The 23058-nt window shown below is 42.7% G+C and overlaps 1 protein-coding gene across 1 annotated transcript; it reads left to right on the plus strand.

Moving 5' to 3' along the window:
• Positions 1–1155: 1155 nt before the first annotated feature.
• Positions 1156–22291, plus strand: AXDND1 (axonemal dynein light chain domain containing 1). Its single transcript, XM_080601774.1, has 24 exons — positions 1156–1821; positions 2193–2293; positions 2958–3084; positions 3484–3569; positions 4716–4772; positions 4914–5019; positions 5749–5870; positions 6401–6541; positions 6964–7068; positions 7722–7842; positions 8474–8575; positions 9157–9320; positions 10895–10958; positions 11415–11649; positions 14127–14340; positions 14972–15065; positions 15762–15970; positions 16552–16648; positions 17655–17765; positions 18529–18672; positions 18819–18950; positions 20156–20247; positions 21137–21288; positions 22049–22291. The coding sequence occupies exons 1-24, from the start codon at positions 1669–1671 to the stop codon at positions 22147–22149; spliced, it is 3030 nt and encodes a 1009-aa protein (XP_080457900.1). The 5' UTR covers positions 1156–1668; the 3' UTR covers positions 22150–22291.
• Positions 22292–23058: the final 767 nt, after the last annotated feature.

Raw genomic sequence — 23058 nt, forward strand, 5'->3', positions numbered from 1 at the left:
AGCTGTAGCAGCTACACAACAGTGCCATTAATCAATCTTCCTATCCTTTCTGGGGGGAATATAGTGTACTGCCAAGCAGCGTTGTTAAAGAGGAGGGGAGGGTGGGGGGAAATCACTGCAATATTTTCTATCAGAAGTTTTTAGCAATTTTTTCTATTTTCTTTCCGAGAAAGCATTTACCTGACAAAGCAAGAAATGATTTGGCTGGCTGGGTTACTCTTTGGTTACACCTACATGCACAAAAGCACGTATAAAGTCAAAGAAATGCAGTTAACCTAACTGGGAACCAGGATGCAGCTGATAACGAGGCTAAAGAATTTATAAAGAACATTGTGTATTGGCAAGGCTTGCTGGGGTGGAGGGTAGGCTTCACATGAGAGTTCCTGGAGATGAATTTAATGGAAAGATGAGTTCTTCATTAGCAAGACATTGATAAGAAAAAGTGCTAAGACTAATAATGAAGAAATTCAGTTACAATTAAACCCCTGGCTCAGTTGTTACATGTGTAAAAGCAGCAGTTGTTAGTTTTTAACCTATTTTGTAAATGGAAAAAGCAAGCACTCCCGTGGTGGATGTAGTGTCTAGAGAGCAGAACTCATCTGGTGGTCTTAGTAAGTGCCGAGCAGTGCCATTTTGTGATGCTAAAAGTAAATAATTTGCTGACGGTGTATTTGACTTGGATATAAAATAGCCACAGGCAGTTGTGGATCAAGCTGATGCCCTATCAGTCTTGGTTATGAAATACATTTTCTTGTGTCCAAGTGGATAAAAGTTGGGACTGTCCTGATGCCTCCCTTGGCAGAGCCATTTAAGAGCTTCCTGTTTGGTATCGCCTTGCTGGAACTACAGCATCAGGTGCTTCTTCCTAACCAAACTACCTGCTATCAGACAGGCATTTTTTTTTTTTTTTAATTAATAACAGAAAAGACAGTGTTGTGAAGTATAAATGTGGGTTTAACTCCGTTTCTAGATCATTCATTACTGAAAATTTCCTTGGCTAAGCATTAAAAAAACCACAAGCACCTGTTTGCCATGCCCACCAATGAAATGCCAGCTCCTGGACCAAATGCAGACGGAAGAAAAATGAGCGGTCCCTCGTGTGCAGGACCTGTCAGCAAGGACCATTCAGGTAGGGCTGGGGTTGGAGACGGGGATAGACACCTGATGGAAGATGGTGTCCTTTCAGGCTCCTTACAACAACAACGATGCTTTTCTGGGGGAACGTGTTAGGGTTAGCCTTTGTTTTGTCACTCCCTGATATTTCAGGGTGTTAATATTTTTGCAGAAAGCTGACTGGTAGCAATCCGCAGGAAGGGAAATGGATTTACATAAATAGATAACTTAAGCTGTTTACAACATCCCTTGGCACTTGTGTACCTGATAGCTGGGCACGGTCGCACTAGTGCTTCTGTCTCCTGTAGTTTGGAGGTAACTGTTCTAGGCTTCACCGAAGATCCAAGAGCTGCTAAAAATGGGATTAGCTGCCTGTGTCTGACAGAATTGTTCCTGCTTTGAGGTAAGGGAGCAGGCATCTTCTCATGGTTCTTCTAAGTCCTGTATTTTATGAAGGTGTTTGCTTTCCCTTTCACCAGCAGAATAAATGTGTACCTACCAAATAAGTTCTGACATTATGTTCCAGAGATTCCTGTGTTAAGGGGCACATCAAGGATGCTTGACCACATGAGGCCTGTTTCTTCCTCCCTGGAGTACAGTTTTGTTCCAGAGGAGATTTTCCGAACCCTGACCTGTGCAAGCAGTTCTCTCAGCAGTCCAGAATACTTAAAATCCCACCAAACAGTAAAAAACACAATGGGCTTCAGGGTAAGTGTCTCCACCTTCTGCTTTTTCTCTCCAGAATTGTCTCTTTATTAGGGGCACGTTTGTCATGTTGGCAAAAGGAAAGCATTGCCAACTTTGTTATACAAGCTTATCTTGCCTTCCCATCAGTTTTCTGATCACACCATCCGATACAGATCCAAAGTGCTGTCTTCCAGTGCCTGCAAAATGGTAAACGTGCTTGCACCTTTGTGTTGCTGTGAACTCCTCGCGGCGACTGTTCTGTCCATACTGGTTTCTTTAGCCCCAAGACAGGAATAATTCCGTGGAGCTTGTTTAGGCAGTCACTCTGACCTCTCCCACTCCTTGGCACATTTCTGGCTAAGAAGTGACAGCCACGTGTGCCTTGTCTGCAGGGCTGCCTGCAAACTCCAGATCGGCTTTGGCATTACCCTAATCGTCGGAGCAAGTTCAGACACCTGACAGACCACCCTGTCAGCTTGACATGCGCTGGAAGGTAAGCAAAGAAGGGATAAGGAGCTGAGGGTGCTGACAAGACGTTAGAGCTGGGAACGCAGATAGGTCTCTCCGTTGGTCTTTCTCATGGCAGGTGACTGTGCTGCCTGATGTGGCTGGATGAATGGACCAGCTATCCCGACTGAGTTTAGTCTGGAGACATTCAAGGGAAAGATGTTTCAGGAATAATAAATAAAAAGAGTTGCTAAATGAGCTCTTCTTGGAAGCATGTGTCCAAAGGATCCCAGACTTACTGGTATACTCTGTGATCCAGAGGGATTAAGAAAAGAAGCTCTTCTGGCTTTAATGGACTTAGAAGGGAATAGCTTTACACTTCTTTGTAAATAAGCATTGCTTAATAGCACTAGGAATCGAAAAACGTTCTGCTCTTCTACCATCTTTTATCTGATGTTGGGTACTTATATGATAAGGCATTGGCAACAAGCATGAGAAATAGTCTTTGGCCAGTGATAGGCAACGTGAGATTAATCTGCCTAACAAACGTTATCTCATCGGGTTTTTTTGGCCCAGAAGAGGGAGTTGTGGCTGTAAGCCTGACCTCTGACTGAATGGAACAAACTCACATGTGGTTTGGGCTGATAGCAAGTGAACGGTAGGTTGCCTTCAGGCTGGGTCAGTGAATAAGCTCTTTCCCTCTGTTTCAGGGATGTCTCTTACCTTTGTGATGTTGTGACTCGGCAGGAAGACAGGAAAATGATGGCTCTCAAAAGCTCTTTCTCTGAGAGTCATCAGGAACAGAGACGGAACAGCCGTACGGTCCCAAGTAGTCCTGTGAGTGCTGCTGTTCAGTTGTTTTTCTGTGTGTAACACGAGGTGGGAGGAAGGAAATTTTCACATACATTCCCTGATGTTGTCGTGGGCTGTGGTTTTGTTTGATTTCTGTACCAAAACAATTGTAATGTTTCACCTTGATCCTAAAGCTCATCAGTCCTCCTTTTGGTTCACAGCTCCTTGGTCGTGCCCATAGTTCAACATTAGTTATTTTAAGCTACTTCCAGATGTAAATTATTTCTTTAGTGCTCTGAGTGCAAAAGGGAGAAACACCATGAAAAGTCACTGTGCGAGCTTTGCTCTCCAGGCTGACAAAACTGTGTCCTCTCTGGTAAGGAACTGGGAATTTGCGTGCATCCTCAATGCCGATGTTTCATGCTCTCCCATTTCTATTCCTAGCAAGCAACCCTAGCACATAGTCTGGTTCCCAAGGAATTTCACATCGTGAAGAACAGGGGAGTTTTGCCCTTGAAGTACTTCGATGAGTAAGTGCTTTCTGATTTACCAGCATCTGTCCCCAAGCCGTGGAGGTTCCATTGTTCAGAATGAGGGGATAAAATGATGAGAGGCTGAGAGCACTGCAAAAAAATGCACTTCTTGCAGTTGGGGAGAGCACAAAAAGGGTGGTTTTCAAATCTCACACTAATGCCATGGCTACAGTCAGCCCTCCAGAGCAATGTGAGCCAACTATTCTTTGCCTCTACTGCTTTGAGAAGGGTAAAAGAGGATTTCCTGTACAATATTACTACATCTCAAGAGTTTTTCTGTGGTTGAACATGGATGTGGAAGCTGAGGTCTGGTTTGATCCCTTGAAATAACTTCTGGAAGTTGCCACTTTTCCTTTTTAGTGATTTTGATTACTCTGTTTTTCTACCTACCTTCTAGAATTGCTTTATGCAGCAAAGCTGGGTGGGCGCAGTGTAGTTCTTGTTCTCACTGGAGCTTTTCCAGAAAAAATAAATAATAATAAAAAAATCTGACCATTCTAGTGGGTTTTAGTTTGTTTGGGATCTTTAGTATTTCAGGCGGTAAGTTTTGAATGGAATTTACCAAACCTTACACAAAATGGCTACTGAGTACTTCCCGTGATCTCTTCAGAAAACTGACTACATTTTAAAGAGATTTTGTCATTGTTCAAGGATTAAAATACCAGATCAGGAGTGAAATCCTCACAATTTGTTTGCCAACATGATAGAACATTATCTAATTATTTCAATAGTTTCCAATGATGTGTGGTTCCTGTGGTGAATCTCTGGGTGGCTGTGATGTGCCTATGTGGTGATTTTCTGGCCCCACCTGTAACTTTTAAACCCATTGGTGACTTTTTAACCAAGTCCTATGGAAAAGGGAGAGTTCTTAAAAGGACAAGGTTCCTAGAAGATATATGTCATTAGTGGCGAGAAGGAGGAGCTCCTGTTGGTCTGTCACCTGTGGGAACAGCTGTAGGAGGTCTGATTCTTACCTTAGTCTCTGAATATTCCTAAGGAGCAATTGTGTAGGCAGTTTTCTGCCTCTAACACTGTGATCGGTTTGTGCATGGGACAAAGAAACTGAAGCAGAGGGTGAGATTGCTTAGCTACCACTGGAAGGACTGCTTTGTAATAAAGTTTTAACATTTATACTTGTTTCAGTAAATACACAACTCTGCTTGAAGACCATGAAAAGAAGCTACGGCTGTTTCCATCCATGTAAGTACCACCCTGAATGAAGTTGTTACTAGGAAACAAACAAACAAACAAAAACACAACAAAAAACTGTTTGAATTTCATTTCCTGGGAAAATATACCATGCTATACAGAATAATGATGCATCTCTTTCTGCTCTGTCAGGAAACCTGCTGGGAGGTTAGAAGTCATCCAGCTGATGGAGGCAATGGACAACATGTTGGAAAAAGCGGGAGTAGATGAGCTAATCAGAGTAACAGGACCTTCACAGGTGGATAACTCACTTGTACCCAGAAAAATAATATCCTGTTTTCCCCAGTGTTTACCTCTGCTGTGCTTAAGGTGCCTTCCCGCAGTTAGTTTCTGCCCAAGCCATCTGTCTGTATGTCCTGTCACAACTGGGGATTCCCCTCTTTAGCTTCTGTTCATCTTCATCTGATCCATGAAGAACAGTTAGCTTTCTGGTGCAGGAAGTTGCATTTCTGGCAAAAATGCCAGAAAGGGATGCATCTGGCATTACTATGGAGGAAAAACAGCAGTCTCATCTGCTCATTAGGAGATAGGCTGCTGTGGTAAAAAATGGGCCTCTGGAAACATTCATATGCCTAAGAGCAGATGTCAAAAAAAGCTTCCATACCTTGCTTGGGTTTATTCTCTGTTATTCTTGTACAGTAAAGGGGAAGGTTTAAATGGATGAAGCATGATTTCTGAAAAACATAGAGCATTGCCTCAGGAAGAACTCCAGCTGGAATTAGCAGGAAAGCTCCCATGGATGTTGATAGGAGGGTAGTCAGGATAGTGCATAACACATCTGAAAATGAACCTGTGAATGCATGCAGGATGATGCAGGATGACCTCCCCTTTACCTCTTCAACAGCATTTTGTCCTCCAAGGGAAACTAGATTCAGAGGAAATAAGTGATCTGTGCCACTCTCTGTTGTTGAAAGAGTACGTTTGCCAGGTTCTGCAAAGCTGTGATTTTTCTCGAATGTTTTGCCAGCTGCACAACATGCTGGAGCTACTGAAGGCGGAGCAGAACATTTACAACATAGTTTTCCATGAGCTGATTCGGCAGGTCAGCGTGGACTGCGTGGAGAGAGGACATCTGCTTTCTAAGCTCAGGTCATCATTAGCCAAGCACCCTTAATCCCCCTCTCGATTTATGGCAGTATCCTCTCAGGAGCAGCATTAGCTATTGCAGGTCTTTCCTAATGTCATTGCCCAACAAAGCCAGCCTGACACAATGTAATTGGCTCGGGGTCTGATGCCAGGAGTGAAATAGGATTGCCCTGCCTAATTAACACCCAGGGCTAATGAGCCTCTGTTACGTAACTGGGAGCTTGAACTCTGCTGAAGTTCCACAACACTTGACAGTGTGGACACCTTATTGGTGTGACATTTAATGGAAGTTTGCATACGTAGAATAGCTGGAACTTCTCTCACAATTGAGGTTCCCATGTGTTTTTTTTCACCTCACACTCAGATCAGCATTGGCAAATAAATTGTTCCAAAGTGTTTAAAATTCTATGTCCAAATGATGAAAAGATTGCCCTCTTGATAGCTTCCATTGCAGTGAAAGGAAATGGTCTTCAGATGGGGTAAGAGAGATCTGCACTTTCAGGTAATTTCCTTTTTTACTCTTTTTACTGCAGGCAGAGGTATGTGGATCTCCTGGAGCGGATTCCTCAACAGATGAAGACTCTGTACAAAAAAATGATGGCACAGCGGTTGCTTGACAGACACATTACAAAAGAACTACTCTATTTTAAGGAGTCTGTTGAACAGCTGACCAGGTCTGAATCCTGCCTGATCCTAAACAATTATCTCAATGTGCTAGGCTTAGCATATTGTTTTTTTGTTTTGTTTTGTTTTGTTTCGGTTTTCTAATCTCTCTTCCATAGGAGAAAAATTATTTTTCTGATTTGAATCAGAGCTACAGAGACTGCACTTGAGCCTTCTCACACTCTTTTTCTACCCCTTTACTGCTGATTGTGCAGCGGGGGAGCACAGAATAAGGGCAAAGCCAACTCCTTTCCTTAGCGTGTTGTGCAGAAAGGGGTTGTAGGAGTAATCTGTGCACACAGGAAGAAGATATCTTCAAGATGCCTTTCACCTCTGCAGTGAGATGCTACTGTATGCTGAACAGACCAGTCTGTGTTTGCCCAAACCTTTGGGCTGGGCTAAGTTGCATTAAGACTGTTCCCTGCTGTTTCAGTGAGCTGTATGAGGTACGAGAACATGACCGCAAGGTGACCAGAGAAGCAGAAAAAGCTCAAGAGGAGCTAGCTGCAGCCATGCGGGAGGCTGAGGCGAATGCAAAGTAAGTTGATTTCAAAGCTGAGGTTGGGAGATTTCTGCAGTGTGCTGGTATCATTCTAGCAGGGTTGTTGGGAAGAAGATGGAAGGATTGATTTCCTTCTAGGGAAGAGAGCTTGGCTGTTTGTGACAAATGCAGTTGTTTTCTTATAAATTTTAAATTTCCCAAAGCTGTTGAAAATGTTTCTATTTTTAAGTCATAAAAGTTGCACCTGAGCATTTGTTGCTCAGGTGCTGACATTCCCTTCACCCCACATTCACAGTTGGTAAGCTCTTCAGAGTCAACAGAGCCTGCAGCTCTGAACTTGTAAGAGGTCTGTGGACGTCTTCAGATACCTAAGAAATTGAGGATTTAGATGGTTGGTATCAAGTTGTGTTGAGTGCTCAGGCACAGAGATTCACTTACAGGAACCTTGTGTCATGAAGAAAATAGCTTGTCTAGGCCCAAGAGATTTGTATGTATACTGACTGGAAACTCGTAATAGAAATACCAACAGAAAGGTGTTGTAGGGGCTCAGGGTAAAGGAATTGTGAATTTACAGGATGTGTGGGAGGTGAATGAGGGGGATGAAAAGTCTTAAGCATTAGGAATTGCGAGAAAGACCGTAAATATGGATAAGAAATGTGTGCACATACTTCGTTGTCTTTCTCTTCTAGCCTTTTGGAACAATATCGGGAGTTGTATGAGTTACAGAGGAGAAGACTGGAGGACCAGGTTCTGCTGGTAGCTCAAGAGAGAGACATCTGGAGCTCAGCTGCATATGACCTGGCTCTGAAGGTAGGTGCAGGAGGTCAGTGGTACACTGAAGGTATAAACCATCATAGCAGGCAGTCTTGTTCCAAGAGCAAACTTCATCCCAAGGAAACATTTTTATTTATTAAACACAATTGGGTACTAACACACCTCATACCTGCCCTCCCATCATTTACTGAGGTCTGTTGTATTTCATGAAGGTGTTTATTCTTGTTGTTTTTGTTTTGTTATTTATTTATTTAATGGAAACCAGATGAATCACACAGCATTTTTAGTACAGACCTCCAGGTTCTGTGCAGGAAGAAATTCTGTGAATATTTCCATTCAGTGGTAGGCTTGACTAAAAAGTTTTGTATTTCCCCATAACTTGGAATATTTTAGCCAGATTCCTTAAACATCTTCACAAAATAGCATTCTTGGTTAATTCCGTGTTTCCTTGCTCATGTATGTCCCTTGCTTGTTACCTTCTACTTTTCCCTGTTCAAGTTTAAAATCTGTTAGACCTTCTGTGTCTGTCTGGGGAATAAGAATTTTATTGCTAAGGTAGTGGCTTCAACTGCTTGAGCTGCATGTCATTGATGGTAAAGGTCCTGTGTTACTGTCAGATGTCCCTCCTCTCAGAAGACAACAGTGCAAATAATAATATTTCTTTCAGATAATAGATAGAAACCAGCTCACGTTGGTTCGCAGGCTCGATGTTAGTGGGAAGACACTTACCAAAGTTCTCAAGCATTTCATAGTCCTGTTGGCCTCAAAGGTAGGGATGTGTCTGTGATGGGTACCTCTCCCAAGTGTTTGTCTATGTGGTGTATGTCACGCGCTGGTTCTCAGTCAAGCATTCAGTACTTTCACTGTTACCTGAACTTTAAAATCTTGGTCTAGTTTAGAATGAGTACTAAAACTTGATTTAGTTCTCTCTCCTTCCACTTCTCTTTCTCATTACTCCATATTTTCTTACTCTACCACAAACTTTTACTTTTCTTTGTTTTCCCATCTTTGTGGTTTTCTTCCCTATCCCTGTTCCAGCTCCATAAAACTGAAACAGATCCAGGCTAGTGTAATTTTGGCTTCAAAGTATGGGGCTGCATGGCCTCTGTGTAGCGTACAAGCTGCAAGAAGTCAAGAGCTCAGCTCCTGTGTAACCAGGGAGGGTGAGCCAACATAGTCCCACATAAAAGGGTTTGCAAGGACTGTGCTGTGGAATTACAGAAATTTTCCAAATCTTTGATATATAGATATATCTCAAAATAGCCACGCTGAAGGGAAAATTCCTTCAACTCAGATCAAAACAATCACTACAACAGTTTCTTTTCCCATCCTCTTACCCAATGCCTGCAGGACACAAGAGACCTTGCTGATCTGCAAGAAGAGGCAGAGCAGTTCAGAGAAATGTTGGGTCGTGTTGGAGCAGAAATAGAGCATTTGGAGGAGTCCAGCAAGGAAAAACTGCAAATTGTGTGCCGCAGTCTCAACAAGTGGCTTCAGTACCGTGACAGTAACCTGTGAGAGGCCCAGAGTGTCTGGGAGTAGTAGTCAATTCCCCCAACTTTAGCCTTGTGACAGCAGGTTTCACAAAGCATGCACTGACTTCCCGACTTTCAAATGCAATGCGATTTGGTACAATCTGCAATTTTCACATCCTTCACTGCTCCGCTTTTGTGCTCAATACATTTATTTTGATAATCAGGTCCCTAATGGTAACTCCAAAGTGATGCTGTAGGTTTGTGGCTGAATTCAGTGGAGAGATTGCTGTTGACTCCAGTGGAGCAAGGATTTTACCCTCCCAATATAAACCAGAGTTTCCTTTTTGCAGCTGTCATTGCTATGGCAGAATTGTTCTGTTTAGTTTGGTTCATTTTAACTTCCAGGCACATGCATTGATGCTTCAATAGAGCGGTACACATACAAAACGAGACTCTAAGAGATGAGATTCCAAACCCAAAGTCTTTTTGTATGTTATTGTGTATATTGCAGACTTTTTGTTAGTTCATCATGATATGTTAAATAAAGGATAAATGCAAGGGCAAAATGCAGAAATGCACACACCACCTGCACTAACAAAAGAAATCATTTTATATATCTGGGAGATGAGTGGTTAGAAAGCTGCATGGCAGAGAAGGACCTGGGAGTACTGGTTGATAGCTGGCTGAATATGAGCCAGCAGTGTGCTCAGGTGGCCAAGAAGTCCAACAGCATCCTGGCTTGTATAAGAAGCAGTGTGGCCAGCAGGGCTAGGGAGGTGATTGTCCCCCTGTACTCGGCTCTGGTGAGGCCGCACCTCGAGTACTGTGTTCAGTTTTGGGCCCCTCGCTACAAGAAGGACATGGAGGTGCTTGAGAGAGTCCAGAGAAGGGCAACAAAGCTGGTGAGGGGTCCGGAGAACAAGTCTTACAAGGAGCAGCTGAGGGAGCTGGGGTTGTTTAGCCTGGAGAAGAGGAGGCTCAGGGGAGACCTCATCGCTCTCTATAGGTACCTTAAAGGAGGCTGTAGCGAGGTAGGGGTTGGTCTGTTCTCCCATGTGCCTGGTGACAGGACAGGGGGGAATGGGCTAAAGTTGCGCCAGGGGAGGTTTAGGTTGGATATTAGGAAGAACTTCTTTACTGAAAGGGTTGTTAGGCGTTGGAATGGGCTGCCTAGGGAAGTGGTTGAGTCACCATCCCTGGAGGTCTTTAAGAGACGTTTAGATGTTGCCCTTAGTGATATGGTGGAGGTGATATGGAGGTGATATCACCTTAGTGATATGGTTTAGTGGAGGACTTGTTAGTGTTAGGTCAGAGGTTGGACTAGGTGATCTTGGAGGTCTCTTCCAACCTGGACGATTCTGTGATTCTGTGATTTCCACTCGTAGTGGTAGTAATTGAATTTTCTTAACTGCCATCCATTGTTGGCATTATGTTGAGTCAGAGAACAAAAATCACTGCTGAGTAGGGCCTGTTGTTTTCTACTTTTGCTCAAGATACAGTTTGTATCACATATTCAGTGCATATACAACATGTCTCTTGTCTCTTGGCTTTACATAGACTACTAAAGGAGGTTTTTTTCTCTCAAATCTCATCCCTTCTTTCTCTCTGCTTAGTTCCTCTCAGATGAATGAAGAGCTATTGGATGAAATCATACCAGATATGAAGATCTTGATAAACGTAAGATTTCTGGGGCTTGAATGTATTATTGAGTGGTATTTGCTCAGCAAATTACCACTTGTTAGCTGAGCCACAGCCAGTGTCTACGCCTGTCACAAAGGTGAATAAAAACACATCAGCTTAGTATTTTTGTGCTGAAGCTTCAATTAAGAGTCTGCACACGAAAAGTTGTAAGTGACCAATGCCAAAGCGCAGAAAGTGCATTAGACTTGGTCACGTGTTTGAGCACTGACTGACAGCTCTGGTGACTGATAAATGATATTAATCTGTAAAAGCACTCACCATTGTCACCCTCATGGACTAAGTTGTCAACTTATTGTGCTGTTTACTCACTGTGGCATCTTTATGCTCATGGATTCCTCATAATTCTCTTACCTGATTTCCACCACCTTTCCGTTACAGCCGAGGGGTGGTCCAACTTTTGGAGATACAATAAGCTTGCTGCTTTTCTTTTAGATGCTGAAGGAAGACGTACAGCAGTACGGAGGAGAGGTGTACCTAGTGAAGATAGAAAGTCTCAGGAGTGCTGCCAGGCTACAGGAACACTGGACAGAGCTAGGACAAACAGTGCTGAATCGACACCGGGACTTCACTGGGGCATTGCCTCCACAGCATGCTGCCCTGGGAGAAATAAACCAAAGTGCACGTGAACTCTACCAGCAATACAATATACGGATAAGTGGGAATAATGGTAAGAAATAACCATTTTTGCAGTTCAGGCTTTCTTCTGGGTATGTCAGGGAAGTAGCAGGTAAAAAAAAGGACCAGTTGACATAATCTGTACAGGCTTTTTGCAAAGCTAAAGTCTAACCCCCAGATATGTGTTGGTAACCAGAAGCATTGAAGGGATAAACTCCAAGAAACTTGACTCACAATCACATATAAAAATAATATCTGGAATTTGAAATGCAATACAGTGCAATCAAAGGAAAATGCAGTACAAGTAAGATGTAAGTTTTACGTTAAGTTCAGAGGGATTGTGTGCAGGTTGTGATTATGTGGATAGCGTGTGGAAATGAAAATAAATGTAAAAGTAAAGAATACATGTTTATGTTTTAAAGCAAAATGTTACTTTGGAGATCATTAACCAGATAATACTGTCTCAGAGTGTAATACTTTTTTTACTACCTTATCACTAAAACAAAGTTATCTTAATCTAGATAATGAATTATCCTGGAAATAAATTATGTAAATAAATGTTTTTGTTGTTGATATAAAGTTATCATGTTCTGTGTGAGATAACAAACATTTGTTAGGTAATTTGCAACTAACCTTCCCAACCTTTGCCTCTTAAAGGCCTTGACTCATTTCTGATTTCAAAATCGTTTTCTCTCTGATGTTTTTAAATCATCTTATTTTCTTTTAGCAGACTAAAACTAAACTGAACATGTGCTGTCTAGGACTGCTGCTCATGTTTGCTAAGCTACTTCTTGTACTGCCACCTTATTCTTTCACTCAAGGTTACCCTGTGCTTTTTACTACATGATCTTATGCTGCATGTTATATTTCAGCCTACTAAAGGAGCTGAGATAAAATGATAAGTCTGTCCAACCTAAAAGACAGCTAAAGGAATTAAATACTCCCAGTAATTCTCATTAGAAAGTGAGAGAAGGAAGAAGAAACAGGGACATAATTGGCCAGATACCAACAAGGCAAAAAGTTAACAGTAGATTGTCAGAAGCCTTGATAGTTAGTAATGATCTGGACAAAAGGCTAGGCAGCACAGTGCAGACAGCTGATACAAAATTGCTTCCATCAATAAAGTCCAGAAAAAGGGGGGGTGGCTGAGTGGGGGGTGTTAGATTATTTTAACAAAGGCTTTGGGAACTGGACCACAATAAAGTTATTCTCTTCCTCCGTACAAGGCAGTATATTTTGAATTGCTTGGAGTAATTTCTGCACTTTAATTTCATGGCTGCTCAGTAGAAGAGACAAGGTATCCCTTCCCTTCACATTGCAGATGCAGTAAAAAAAAAAAAAAGAAAAGAAAAAGAAAGAAAAAAAAAGTAAAAATAAAGAAGTTATAAAGAAAAGGGTAGAGACAGTACTGAGAACATTGTAATTTTGTTGTGTAAGGCAATGGTACTCATTTACCTGAAGTATTTATTATTTGCTAAGATCTGACTACCTGATGTCAAGCAGCACATGACAGAAATACAAATAGTTTGGTATTTGATGACAAGGATTAGAGATGCAGATCAAACAATGAGATAGGAGATTGTTTTAGACAGGAGATATGAAAGGACTTATATAAAATGTATAAGGTTTGGCTTAAGGTCTTTGCTTTTAATGATTCTTCCTTGATCACTCCTCAAAGCTGTACCTTTTTTGGAAGATAAGATTTTTTGACTCTGAACTTGGCACCTGGGATTACAGTGACATCTCCACAGAGATCCAATTAGGTCCTCTCTTTTGCTGGAGATGATTAAGCTTAAAAGATCAATGCAATCATGAAATCTTCCCAAAGCAAGCCTGTCTCATTTCTGGTTGTGGGGCTCCTATAGTGCACTCTGAAAGGCTTCACCAGGTGGAGGGTAACTTCTCTCTCTTACCAGTCTGAACATCCCAACACTGCAGTACAGTAGGGAAACTGGTTCATTAAAATATTACCAAAATTGTAATCCACCTCTATGTGTGTAACATGTCATCTTTGCAACAAGACGTCATGGAGGCCAGGACTTTAGCAGGATTTAAAGAAGGCTTAAACATTGGACATCAAGAGCAGCTATTGTTACATTTTAAGCATACTCCCAACAAACAGAGAATATCCATCAGCATATGCCTGCTGAGTGAATGAACAAGTAATTTACTACCTTATCCAGGCATTTTACATATCTGTGTACATTGTATTACTTTTGAAGAATGGGGTTGTAACTGCAGAGCTTTTTTTTTTTTTTTTTAAAGAGTTCTATTAAGTCATCACATTTATTTTTGTAGTAAGGGAGCCAAATCTGCCAAGACAAGAAGAAAAGTCAGGGCTCCAAATCAAGCCCATTTTCTTTCAGCTTGCTTTTAATTCAGTGCTTACTAAACAGTTCATTCTTAGTACGAAGCGTAGCCAGTTCCCACATAGGCTGTTCATCCCTCTTGGCAAAGGACTTTGAATTGAGCTTTGTTTTTGCTGGCTGAAAGAATGTAATTAAAGGTTCATATTTTCTTCCCCTCCAGGCACAACTGTGTTTTTGACAGCCTTGGTGAGAAGTATGGAAGATTGGTTATTTAAGGTGCAAAAGCTGAAGAAGGGTTCTGGCATGCACAAAGCTGAGCTGCAGGCATTTTATCACAGGATTCCTTCATGGTTGGCCCAGGTGGATGCAGTGATGAGCTTTATAGGCTCTGGCCAGTTGCATGAAGCTAAGAATGATATGGAACCACATCTCCCGTAAGGACGGGGGTGTTAATTGTGTCTGGGCTGGCCCTGTACATTAAACTACATTCGTAAGAAAAGAGAAATGTTATTTTGTGAGGATCCTGGCACAGGAAACTGGCAGTGGGATAAATGTGATCAGCTGAAGTGTTAAAATGATTGGTGACTGTCTTTCATTTGCCTTCATTTGGCCATTTGCTTTGATTTGGCAAGATCTGTGGAGACATTTGGTGGCTTCAATATCGCTCCTGGAATGCCACTGTCTTTCTCAAAACTGCCACCTGCTTTGGAAATCTTAACATTTGAAGGAAAAAAAAACACAATATGTGATTCATTTACAGGCAGATTTGTGGGGGCATACTCTTCCTTGTAGTGCTCCATTGTCTTTGGTAAATATCATCAGGAAATAAAGTATTTTCAGAGCACACGCATAACATATATGTTAGAGATTATTTGCAAATGACAAGCTCATCCACAAACAAATTAACAAATCTGCCTGTGTCGTGTTCCCAGTATATGGTGTACTAAACATTTTTCTCCTTGAGCTGGGAAGCAAAAGGTGTCTTTGAGACAGGAGATCCTTGGGTCTGGTGCACTAGATGTCGCTTTGTCTCTGGATTATTTTTTGCTATTGTTGTTGTTTCAGGGTGGTACCTAGAGAATTTTTTAAGATGATTCAGCAATGGATTCTGTCCGTGAATAATGAGGTTGAGAAGAGTATCATGCATCTTAATGAAGAAGTAAGTGAAAGTTTGAAACTGCTAGAAGAGCACTGTATCTTGTCTTTGCTCTTTTAATTTTCATCTGGCCAGAGCACAGTTGTGAGGAATGCTTGTTTCTCCTCTGATGCCTTCTTTCCTGCTTGAGTTCTGGCTTATGTCTTCCAGCCAGGGGAGCATAGCAGTACTCCTCTAAAAATAGCTGCAAGGTCTCAAAACAGTGCATGAACACAATGTCATTGTGCTAATCTTTAGCAAGAATTTCCTTTGGAATAATGTTGATATTTCCTTGTGAGAGAGCTGTTTTTGGCTGCTAGTTCTGTGTATGTTTGTTTGTTTGTTTTTCTTTTCTCCCGGGATTGTAGAGCAGGAGGCTCTTGCTATGCATTTTTTTGAATGTTATTTAAGTGTGATGTGAGATTTTCAGTTTGTTGCTGAATTCTGGACAAGCAAGAGTGCCACATGGCTGATAAAAAAAACCTCATGAGGCTAAACAAAAACTTGCAGAAGGATAGATCCACAGTAGGAAAAGCTGTGTTGGTAATAGGAATGAATATAGAAGAAAAAAGATGAGAAAGGTAAATATTTCTGTCATTAGGTCAGTTTGCAAATTGAATTAGGCAGGACATTGACGTATGTGAAACGCACTGACTTCATACTACGTGGCAAGACCAGTCATTTATTACTGGCTTAGATTTGCTCCGATGTTTTGTGCAGGTGACTGAACTGCACAGAAACCTGACCCTGTGGCTGGTGAATTTGCTGCGACATGTGATAGCAGACCGCTTGTTCTGTGAGTGTCCCCAGCAGCAGGAGTCAGAGACTGGGATGGACAAGGAGCTCAGGCTTCTGAGTGCTCATAAATTACAGGATGAAGCTAAAGAGCTGGTTGCCAAGATGTGCAGGCTGTCTGGTTCTATAGTCAGGTATGAACAGAGGTTTTCAGTTTAGTCTAAGGGGGTTTTATTGAGAAAAAATGTGTAGTGTGCAGGGAAATTCCTCAGGGCAATAGATCCCACCAATACGGTTTTCCTTAGATCATTTCCCAAATCCTAAATGGGTCTTACTGGAATTTGGTGGGAACCTAATAAGACAGGTACATTGAAAGAGAATGGCAGTGTCTGCTTTATACCTAATGCTGCCATAAAACATGCTGGCATCTGTGATTGTGTGGGCTCTGCCTACATTTCTGAACATGACTTCTGGAGGATGCAAAGCAGTACAGGCGGTGAGTCTGAGTCCGTGTCACCTGGACCAAAGCCTGCACCTTATTCAGCATCTGTGCTCACATATTCACCGTGCGTTAGTACAGCACAGGCACAGATAAGCTGACTGGGAGGTCGTTGTGTGAGTGGGACAGGTGAGGATTGCTCTTCTGGAGACTTCTCTAGTGCAGAAGTCTAGAGATAGCTCATACATCTTGCAGACAGCAACAGGATGCCAATTGAAAGGAATAAAGCATTTGAAGGCACTCTTGCAGGGTTGATGGCATTCTCCCTCTTTGCAGCTGCTGCCGTGAGATTGTCAGTGCAATTGTTCGAAAGAAACGGTCAGAGATGGATTTAGAAGCTGATTTTGAGCTGGAGGAGCTGAATAAGATCAAGGTAAAAAGGGGTGACCACTTCCAACTCTCTAGGTCTGGAGTAGATGAGACCACATTTACTTTGTGAAAGGTAGAGAAAAGTATATGTGAGAGTTTCAAGAAGGAGGAAGACTCCTGCTACTCCAGTGGATTACCCTGGTCCCTCAAGTTTCCTACAGTACTGGAAAGCAGATAAACCATGTTCAGTTTTAATATTTTCCTTACCCTGTTTCAGGCTCTCCTACTAGATTTATTCCATATGAGCGGCAGTAGATTCACCTCTGGTTTTAAGCTTGCCAGAGCTGTGTACATCTAGACTTGAGCAGTGGTTTGGAGTTCCTGAAAGTGTGTAGTGCAATATATCTCTATACATAATTAGTTGAAGTCTTTTGAAGTCAGATAACCTACCTTCTGCCTCCTTATTTTACACTTGCTGATAAAGCTCTTACTCAAAGTATATGTTGATGGCAGCATCTTCATTTGAAGCAGCTGGGGGAGCATGATAACATATATTTCTTCCTCCAGTAATTACTACCGGTGTGACCTCTGCTGTTTAGCTGAGCTTTGCCTGCACTTCAGGAGCACGAGAGGTCGACCTTTCCTGAAGCCCAAGGCTGCCTTGAGCAGAGGACAAATGGTATTGCTCCCAGGAACTTAAGAAGCTTCTCTGCAGAGACTAAAAATGCTTGTGCTTCTGTTTTGTGTTAGCTTAGTGAGTGAAAAAGTAACCTTGGGATTTGCACTCATTTCTGCCCGTCAGTGGCCTAACAGACATTCTTACACTGGCTCAAGGTGGAGCTTGTTGAAGCAATTAGTTGATGTGAGTGATTAGCCAGTGATAGACGCCACGTCTGAAAGCTTGGAGAAATGCGTCTTCCATTTCCTTTGTAGGGTGTGGATGGAAGGTTCCAGGTATGTTCCTGGAACAGACAAATACAGAAAGATGGAATTACTTAACTTTCTGAATGAGTACGATTACAGCTATTTTTCTTGCTCAGCAATCCCTCTTTTCTGTTATGTCTTCTCAGACGGAGTGCTGTAATTGGATTCAAGCGTGCAGCCTTCTCCTTTCAGAGATCAAAGGCACTCCTGTCTCTTTTCTGGATTTAGAAGAACTGAGAAACCTCTTTGGATCAGAGGTATATATAGACTGCATTTGCTGCTCTAGATTGAACCAGTTTGAATGAAGATCAGCTTCAAAACTTCTTAAAGAAGGAGCTACAGTTCAGTTTGAGGGAAGGTTTATCATGGAGATCTCCATGCACTCAAAGCTGTGGTTAGAGATATGAAGAGTTATGACTGTAAACTGGTTAAAAGTCACAGTGCGTCTTGTGAGGGTAGGCCTGAGGCAAAGCTGGAGCTTCACTGAAGCTAGAAGCTATTACCCACTGGTAGATCAGTTCACCATGGTGCTTGCTAGCTTTTGCTTCATCCCTCGGTGTGAACTTTGGCTGGAATCCTTGTGGTTGGTTTGCCCAGGTCAGGCTGAACTTCTAGTTAATTCCTTATGTGGCTAGATGGATGCCTGACACTGCCTGTGACAACTAGATGTGTTTTACGGTGGTCTAATTTCATACATAACAGCTGAAATTCTGATGATGAGAAAATGGCTTTCGATCTATTGTCTTGAACAAATTGTTTGCAGCAGCTCTGAAGTCGACCCCCAGGCAGTGCCATGGCGTGTACAAAGCAGGAATGCCACAGTGGGTCCTGCTTATGAAATGTTCAGTAATTAACATATTCATTTGTGATTTAAAATATATTCATACTGAGGACCTCCTAGGTGGCTGAAGTCTAGATCTAAATGTGTACAAGTGAAAGTCAGAGACTGGTTAGCTTTGCCTAGGTTACTTGGATGGACAAAGGAAGCATTACTAACCCAGTCCTTACGGTGCCTTACAGGAATTGCAACTGAAGCTTAAGCTTAAGGACATGATCATTTCTTCAACTCAAGAAGGGCTTAGAGCTGATGATGCCAACCACTACAAGAAACCCATAACACAGGAAGAAACATTAACAGTAAAGGAGGAAATTGCTCTTACACAGGTGACTAGAAGCTGCAATATGCCACGTTCCAGCAGGATTTTTTTTTTTTTTATTGCTTGGTGCATGTGAAACACGTCCTCTTAGCTGCCCTGAATGCCACTAAGCTAGCGTTATTTCTCCTACTTCTTGTTCATTTTCTTTCTTAGCAGCAGCCCAGTGCTGGTGCAGATGATCTGAGTGAAGGTGGTGAAGCTACTGCAGACATGATCAGATATGTAGGACACGACTCCAACATCCACCTGAAGTCCCTGAAGTCAGACATCATTTCAGTTACAGGGGTAGGAGTCTCTGCGACACTGAGGGCTTTAGCATGTATGGCAGAGCTCTGGAGCTGGGTTTTAGCTGTTGTCAGGCTCTGTAATGCTCATGTCAGACCTGCGGGGGCAGTGCAAGGTGCTGGTGTTCTCTAATTCCTCTCTTCTTGCCACTATGAAGTATTCATTAGCACAGCTATTGCTGCCTCAGTTTATCCACCTGAGCCACGCGTTACTGCCCTGTACCATGGACTCAGGACCAGTAACAGGATGTGTGTAGTCTGAACCAGGACTACCAGCAGAGACTGGGTGAGTCCTGGCAGCATTTCCTGGGATGGTGAAAATGATTTGGTGCTGGATACACGTAAGAGGAGGGATTCAGAGAGCTTCCATAACAACAGGGAACCAAGAAGTTCAAGTTGCTTTTGGCCAGCTGTGCATTCTGGGTCCCTGATTTCTCCACTTTTCTTTGGGACAGTACTCTTTGGAAGAGGGCTCCAGGCTAAAGGCCTCTGTCAGTAAAGGAGCTCCTCAGAATCATAGGGCCTGCCTTGTCCAGTCATGCCGGCCAGTCAGACATCCAGAGCAGAGCCTCGATGTACACAAACTATGGATCTTCAGCAAACTGTCGCTGGCCAGTCCTACCCCTTCAGCATGTGGTGTTGCTGGGCGTGCCTTGCCCTTCATGCTTTAGAGGTGGGCAGCCAGTGCCGAGTGATAGTGGGAGACTCAGGAGTGTGCCTGTGGATTTTCGTTTGTTTCCAAAAATAAATCTCTGGAAATTGCAGTTATCTTCCAAAGTTTAGAGTAGGAGCCTTTCAACAGTTACTTTTCCAGAGAAGCCATGGTTCTTTTCTTCAGATGAAGAAAGCTAACTTATGCCTGTTGGACTCTGAGGAGCTGCCCCTTTCTCTTCTCTGAACACTGTTTTTTTAATTTCTTCACTCCTGGTCAGGCTACAGCCATCCCCAACCTCTGTAACCCAGTGAATATGTGGGCAACACAAGAATATAGGCCAGTGAGATATTCATGTCTAAGTCAGAAAATGATTTTACTTTATTTTTAATGCCAAGATATGATCAGATCAATTCAAAGCAAAATGCTTGAACTACCCTCTGTTTTTACATGCCTTGCTGAAACTGAGCTCTTGTCTATGTTGTGACCATGTACTGAGACCAGCACCAAATCAGGCACATTTACTTATGGAGGATTTTCGTCTTCCCAACCAGAGGGAGATGACTGCCAGCAAGTCGTCAACTCCCTTTTCTCAGAAAGAGTTTGAAGCCCTTGCCATGCTGGAACACCTGCAAGTGCAGCTCCTGTGAGTACTCCTCCTATGCTGGAGGCATGAGCAGAGCAGGGTTTCACCCCAGGCTGTTTTGCTTTCTTGTAAAGTTCTGCTTCACCCATCTCTGTTGGCTTAATATTGGGTTTCCTTCCCTACTGATTGTCTTGGGAGATTGGTTGTGATTTATGTTAGCTAAAGATGTGACCCATTTTACTCTGGGACCAGAGCTGCTGTCAGCTGTCCACATGTGTGCAGATTTTTTGCTTTTTGTACTCACGAGGTACATTGCAGAGGTACTCGTGATAGTGTTGGGTTTTTTTTGGTTTGGTTTGGTTTTTTTTGCAAGACTTCTTAATAGTTTGGGTCCTGTTAGCACTGGTAGGATGCTATGTGAATGCAGTTGAGTGCCTCCAGTGCCTGCTAGTGCCCAGAAGCTTGTTAGGTACAGCCACGTAATGTTGTGCCTAAGTGTGGGGAAACACAATGAAGAGGCACCCAAGTGGCTCCGCAAGGTTTGTGCTTGCAGATGACTTCTTCCATGCTCAAGCAGGCCTGGGCACTGTGCATTACATCCCCTGCTTGTTTCCTCTGTGCATTTGCATTATCTGAGGCAACCCTTCCCTGTTAGCCTGGCTAATAGAATTGTCTGTGTTCTGTATTTATCCTTGCACAGTGAAGATCAGTATCTCACCCTTTGCTAGCAAACAGAGTTTTAAGATGAATTCACTTTGCAGGGTTTACATAGCTGTGCCACGAAGTCCCTGCCTCTTATAGATCTTTTAACAATGCCCTTCTCTGAAACCATAAATGTGTTTTAGAGTCATTCAATCCTACGGAACGCTTCAGATTTATAAATCTTTCTTTTACATATCCTGCCAGTACCTGCTTAGATTTCAGCATTATCTTTGCTTCTTTGATTCAGAGAAACAGAGATCCGTGCTCAGAATGCAGAGGAGAGAGCTGAAGGTTTTGAGAAGAAGCTGGAAGAAGCTCTGGAGAAAATCCAGGAGCTAGAGAGAGAGCTGGAGAAAAAGGGGAAAGTTGTCCCTGAAGCTACACCCAAAGAAGGGCAAGGTCAGGATAATTAGTGTTCTGGACCCTCTCCTGGACTCAGAGAGGGAAGCAATCTTTGAGGGTACCTTGTTCATGTGTCCCATTTAGTGCAGGCCCCTTTCCTCCTGCACAGTTCCTAGGGTTTTGTCTAGACTCATTGGAAGAGGCCAAGCAAGGAGGCTTTTACCATAATTCCAGATTGGGGCAGAAAAAACTGCTGAACTCCATCTGTTTTTGAAAGTCATTTGGTTTGATTTTGACATATAACACAGGGTCTATATCTACTCTAGATATAGGAAACCCCTGTAATTGGCTTCATCTTCCTTGTAAGTAAGTGGTCCCTGTTACAGTCAAAAAGATCTGCTTAGGACCACTATGTTTTGGGTAGAAAAGAAAGTTCCAGGTCCCTTCACACTCACATACCTTTTGTGTTTGTAGCACAGGATACTCTTGCTGTCTCCAGCTCTTTGAACACTGCTCATGTACTGGTCCTGCCCATGTGGTGTGGCAATGATTTCCTTAGGTGGCACGTTTGTTGGGGACGAATGCATTTCCTTGCCTCCTTTCTCAGCTGGATCTGCTCAGATATAAGACGTGGAGAAGGAGAAAAAGTGGGAATTAAAACTTCTTCCCTTAGTCCTTCATTGCATCCTCTCTGACATCAAAGTAGGAGGAGGGACTAATTTGTTTGTTAAAAATGTAATACCTTGGGCAAAATATTACTCTGCATTTTAATGGCTTTGGTTTGTTGTTGTGTAGTTTTTTTTCATTTTTCTTTCAGAAAAATGTTTCCAAGAAAGCGTATCAGAAGGCGAGCCCTGCTCAAGTCCCAAAGCTTCTACCTCTGGGCAGTCCAAGGGATCCAGAAAAAGCAAACATTAAAGAACAGCAATGCCTGAGTAGTTTCTTAGTGTCCATTCATAATAGCATCTCATTCCCAATCCAGTGCCTTTGCTCCTTATCTGCTACTCCCCTCTCTGTGCCATCTCAGCATTTATGCTGTTTTTCTAGCTGGCTGTACCATTTCCACACCTGTCTTGCTTATCCACTACTTCCTTCCACAACTGTAACACGTTTACAGCTTGTTCACCCTCTTATTGTACTGAGATGGCATTTAAAACACATACCCCATCTCCCTGTGATTTCTATGCTTGGCATCTGAGTCCCCTGGCTCCTCATATGCAGTACCCCTACAGCCTGAACAAGCCAAACTGCCCAGCAAGGCGGTTGCCCAGAGCTGCTGCTTCTGTCAGTCCCCAGCCCAGGACAGTCTGTGTGGTTATAAAGCTCTGCAAGGACAGCAGCAGCTGCCTGGATAGGGCATGACTCTGCTGTTTGACCCAGTCTCAGCTCTGAAGAGCAGGCAGTGGAACTGTCAGGAATTGCATCTGCTCCAGACAGCCCCTGCCAACTCCCCTAGAGTAAATTCTATTTTGAAACCATCATATATCAGTGATACTGAAGCACATTTTTAAATGATGTTTCCTTGTGTAAGGTTTTTTAATGTAATACCTCCTGAAGGTAAAACGACAAGTTTCTGCCAACTCTGTGTACGTCAAAGAGAAAAGATCCTGCTGGAACAAGGGTTCTTTGGAACTGAGGATGCTCTTAGCTTTCATTTGCCTTTTCTGCAAATTTGCAGAAATGTTACATGTTTGAAAAAAATATGCCTGACTTCTGCAGATAGGAGTGCAAATAGAGTGATGTGGGCCCTGGCACAGTACCATGTGTCTCTGAAAGTCTTAATTCTCAGGCTCTGTTGTTCCTTTCAGACATTACTTGCAGGTGATC

The sequence above is a fragment of the Anser brachyrhynchus genome (assembly GCF_964034855.1).
Source record: "Anser brachyrhynchus genome assembly, chromosome: 8".
Classification (NCBI taxonomy): Eukaryota; Metazoa; Chordata; class Aves; order Anseriformes; family Anatidae; genus Anser; species Anser brachyrhynchus.